The sequence below is a fragment of the Medicago truncatula genome, chromosome 6 (assembly GCF_003473485.1).
Source record: "Medicago truncatula cultivar Jemalong A17 chromosome 6, MtrunA17r5.0-ANR, whole genome shotgun sequence".
NCBI classification, from domain to species: Eukaryota; Viridiplantae; Streptophyta; class Magnoliopsida; order Fabales; family Fabaceae; genus Medicago; species Medicago truncatula.
In genome coordinates, this window is record NC_053047.1 from 37,686,114 (window position 1) to 37,690,908 (window position 4,795).

The following is a 4,795-nucleotide window of genomic DNA, read 5'->3' on the forward strand; positions in this document are numbered from 1 at the left end:
ATGGTTTTTTCTTGTCTTTTATGGCAATAGAAAATATGGTTCAAAAAGTTTGAAATGACAAGAGAAAGGAAGATAGGTCCACCAATCAAATGAAGAAGGTTTGAACTCATAAGGGTCAGAATTTTAGATTAAAAAAAGTGAAGTCTGTCTTTCATACTTGCAAGTCTATTTTTTGTTTCTAAAATTTTAATTAAGAAATTACCTTTTGTTGTTTTTATTGAAGTGCCAATTACTATATACAACTTAAATTTTATGTACGGATACACTAATGGTCCAAAATTGAAAGTTATGGTGACAAGAAATAAATGGACAAAACACTCCAAGGAACCCGCCTCAAGGTGGCGTACTTGATTGTGTTGCCTATTTGGTTGTCAGTTGGCTTAAACATGACGATCAGGGTAAATTTTTTAAATGGGGGAGAGATTATCCAAAAATAAGAATAGAATGTTGGAGTATGATATTACCATGGTTCAAGACACAAAGTGGTGGACGTGCAAGAGTGGTGGCTACGGGGGCAGTGTTGAAACAACACAGTCGCAGTGATAATCAACCATTTGTTGTGTATTGGTACACAACCTAAGTGTGTTATCAAATATAAATTGGACAAGATATAAGAAGCAAATAACCAGTATTGTCTTAAGTAAAAAAGATTTCTAATATTACTTGGCCATATTGATTTAAGAGGTAAACAACCATTATTAGATGATTTAATTTAATGTAAATTTTCTCAATATAACTTGGTCATAGTAATATTTTTGACAATTTAGTGCATAGATATAGCTATGTATCCAACTGTTTGGTGATTTACTCCTCCTATATTTTCAAGTAAATGGGACTAATAAATAAATATATGTGAATTGTATTTAACCACAAAATCACAATATAGCATTAGTATTTGAAAATGCCTGTGAAGCTTTATAGTGCCTTCATTTCATAGAAAACTTATTATACATAAAATCTGGTAGGATGATCAACACCACATAAAAGCAAACTCCAAAGACAACATGAGCTTATTATAACTTATACATACTTGTTTACACAAATCTACTTTCATAATTTAGTATGAATTGAAATCATCTGTCTCATTTAATTTACCTATCTTATTTTCTATCTTCCCATAAAAACATATTTCAATAAAAAAATTCACTCTGACCGTCTTGAAACCATGCATTTAATGCAGTTAAACGATCTGGACCCTCGGATCAAACTCAAATAGTCCATATTTCAACTTTGATAAGTAATGACAAAAATATAAGGTGAAAATATGAAACATCTCATCTTGATGAGATGGCCTAGATCGACGAATGCATAATATCGTGAATGCAGAGTATCCAAATCCCTATCTATAAGTAACATTCTATCTCATACCCTATTTTTATTTATTTTTTTTGCTCAAGTTTTGTGTTCTCATTAGAAACACAAGGAAGAGGATAGATAAAAAGGACAACTGATTTTAGTGCATGATAGATATCAAGGTGGATTTGTCAGAAACACGATAAGTTATAAAGATTTTTTTAAAAAATACACTTTATAGCTCTTACAAAATTTCAGCGACTCGCCGTGATTCTAACTTATCCACCGTGATTACAAACACACACTCAGTCCTCCTATTCACTCGATGCCAAGGAACGAACATAGTTGATGCCAAAGCTAAAATATTCAACCACCATTTCCTTTGGTGGAATGCAATCTTTGATAGGTGAAGTCTGGATGAAGTTATGACCCCATTCATGAAGAGAAGGGAACTTTTCAGCATTAATTAGTTCCATTTCTCCAAGTTCTTCAAGAACATTAAGCCAATATGATATCCAACCAGCTACAATATCAAGATACCCTATCTTCTCTCCACCAAAAAACTTTTTCCCTTGAATCTGCTTCTCAAGAAATGCAAGTGACTCTATTGCAGCATCTACAGCTTTTGCCTTTTCTTCTCCTTGAGCCACACATGCTCCCCATACACCAAAAATACACTGTTTCCATGAAAACAAGCTTAAGTTATATCAAACAGCTAGAGCTTGAAACTAAAAGTTGTGATGAGTTGTGTTGTGTTATGTGTGGCCTTTAAATAATGAATAGTTCTTGCAAAATAGCATGTGCCTATTAAGCATAATAATCAAATGATAAGGAATCAACCATTTTAGTCCTTAAAGCTGCAAGGATAGAACAATTTGGTTTCTGAAATTATAGAAAATTTTAAAATGATCTATCGTTTAGTCTATTTGTGAAAATTTCAAGACTAATCAATTGATCAGCGACTTAAAATGACTTAGGTCATCAAGAATTTTTAACTTCAGAAACAATTCTAGAATTCCGTTAAGAAAAATGCTACAAGTGCCCTTATAGCACCTAGTTTGGGTGGTAATATACAACATTCAATATATTATATTACTTCATACTTCTCAAATATTTAAACAATTCAATTATAATTTTGAAATACCCGTTCCACTCATCCAAAACTCCACAATGGGTCCCACTAGATCCACAGTAATCATCACAATCCAACAAGTATGTGTTATTTATAAGGCTTAATAGCAGTTTTAGCCCTCTAACTTTCCCAAAGTTGCGATTTTGAGCCCCTAAGAAAAAAACTACAAAACCGCCCCTTAAGTTTTGCATCTGTGGTAGTTTTGACCCCCAAGGCCAATTATGACTCGGTCTACGTTGACGTGGCACCCTAAGTGAGGTGCCACATGTTATTTTTTATATTTTTTTACCAAAAATTGGCCTTGGGGACCGAAACTGCTACAGTTGCAAAACTTATGAGACGATTTTGTAGTTTTTTTTTCTTAGGGGGCCAAAATCGCAACTTTGAAAAAGTTAGGGGACAAAAACTGCTATTAAGCCTATTTATAATTTATATATATATTTTTTTTCTAACACAAATATTAACCATTGTGGTTCGATTGGGGAACCGTGGCAAATTTGTGGTTGCTTTTCAAAGACAAATATCCATATTTTTTTTTATCAATGACGGATCTTCATGGGAGCCCATGGTAGCCATGGCTCCCCCCATATATCTAATAAATACTAGATTAGCCGAGATTCGAACCAGTGATTCTCAGGCAGAAATCAAGTTAAACAACCATCTACCCCATATTACAATTTGTATTTACACATGAAAACACTTACATATATATACGTTATGAATATTTGGCACCCCTAAAAAATTAGTCAAGATCCACCACTGTTTTTGATACAATGTCTTTGGCTTCAGTTAAGCCACGTCAATTGTCAACCGATAATTATCCTCTTAGGGCATTGTTGAAGCAACTAAAAAGAGTAATCTTTGCTTAGAAAATGATGTAATTACTACTTTAAAATTAGTTTGATTTGTATGTGCAAGACAAGACAAATTAGTCATCTGTTTATAAAAGATCCATAACATAATCTCAAAAAGTACTAATAAACTATAAATAAGTTCAAATAAGCAAATTTCCATAGGCATATCTTCATACTAGAACTTCTATCAAACAATTGCTAGCAAAATAGACAGAAATTTATGATCTACAAAGAAAACAAGTAAATAAAAAATTGAAAAGAATGGATAGTATAGTATTATATTCACCTTCTCATCAATAAACTTTGCCCAAAAACGAGCTAATGCTTTCTCATATGGATCTAGTGGCAACAAAGGGTTGTCCTTCCATGTCTCATCTATGTACTCAAGGATAACAAGTGATTCAGCAATTGATTTTCCATCATGAAGTAGCACTGGAACTTTCTTGTAAACTGGATTAGACTCAAGAAGTAAAGGACTTTTATTTAATAAATCTTCTTGTATGTATTCATATTCAACACCTTTTATTCTTAGAGCCCATTCAATTCTTGCACAAGGAAAGCTTTGAGGTGTGGCAATTAACTTCACTTCACCCATTATTATTGTAACTATATTTTGTAAATAAGGAAGTGAAATATATGATATTGAGTGTCACATAAGCAAATTTATATTGGAGTAAATATATGTAATTTGTATTTCTTTGACTTGGTAGGATGTAATTTTGTAATAAAAAAAGTTAGCATGGTTACGTTCAGTATTTAAACATCATAATATATGTAAATTTACATTCAAATATGGTGTGCGCTTAGTTTAAGAAACTGAAAGTGACCCAAATGAACAAAGAGAAGCGTATTTTGAACTTGGTCATATTTTGATCTGGTCTAGTACTTTTTTCTTGGGATAAAATAAACCAAGACACTAAAAAATAAATGTTCTTTATCAGGGCCGTCTTCGACAATTCGGCGGCCTTGTTGTAATCTTGACAATTTTAATTTAAAAAATATTGAAAAAAAAAAATTAACACTACTTAGAGTGACAAACATTTAGGCTCTGACTTTTAGTCACAGACAAATAGACATAATTTACCTACGGACAATGTATATATAATTGACAGTAAAATAGTTGAATTATGGACTTTTACCTAAGAAAAAATGACATTTAGTGATGGATTTTGACCGTAGGTGCAAGTGTTTTTTCCTTTTTTTTCAAGGGCCTTGATGCACTTGCACCGGGCTGGCCTTGTTCCTCATATATATCTCATTCTCACATTCTCATGTGATATGTCATATATATATATATATATATATATGACTCTTTTATTTCTCGAGAATTGTTTTACTCACATCTATTGTTTCCTAGAAACATATGAAAATGACCAAAAACACCCCAACGGTAGTTAACTACTTCTAACTTATAACTAGAAAACCGACACTAGCTAACTACCGCTGAATTTTTGGTCATTTTCATATATTCCTAGAAAACACTGGATGTGAAAACAGCAAGCTTCTTATTTCTCGC

General features: G+C 32.4%; 1 protein-coding gene across 1 annotated transcript; it reads right to left on the bottom strand.

Annotated features, from left to right (window-relative positions):
- Positions 1 to 983: 983 nt before the first annotated feature.
- On the bottom strand, positions 984 to 3,974 carry LOC25496773 (glutathione S-transferase U7). The gene is made up of 2 exons (XM_013597475.3): positions 3,566 to 3,974; positions 984 to 1,970 (listed from the first exon to the last, which is right to left on the bottom strand). Exons 1-2 carry the CDS (start codon positions 3,872 to 3,874, stop codon positions 1,608 to 1,610), a joined length of 672 nt encoding a protein of 223 aa, XP_013452929.1. The 5' UTR covers positions 3,875 to 3,974; the 3' UTR covers positions 984 to 1,607.
- Between the last annotated feature and the right edge of the window lie 821 nt (positions 3,975 to 4,795).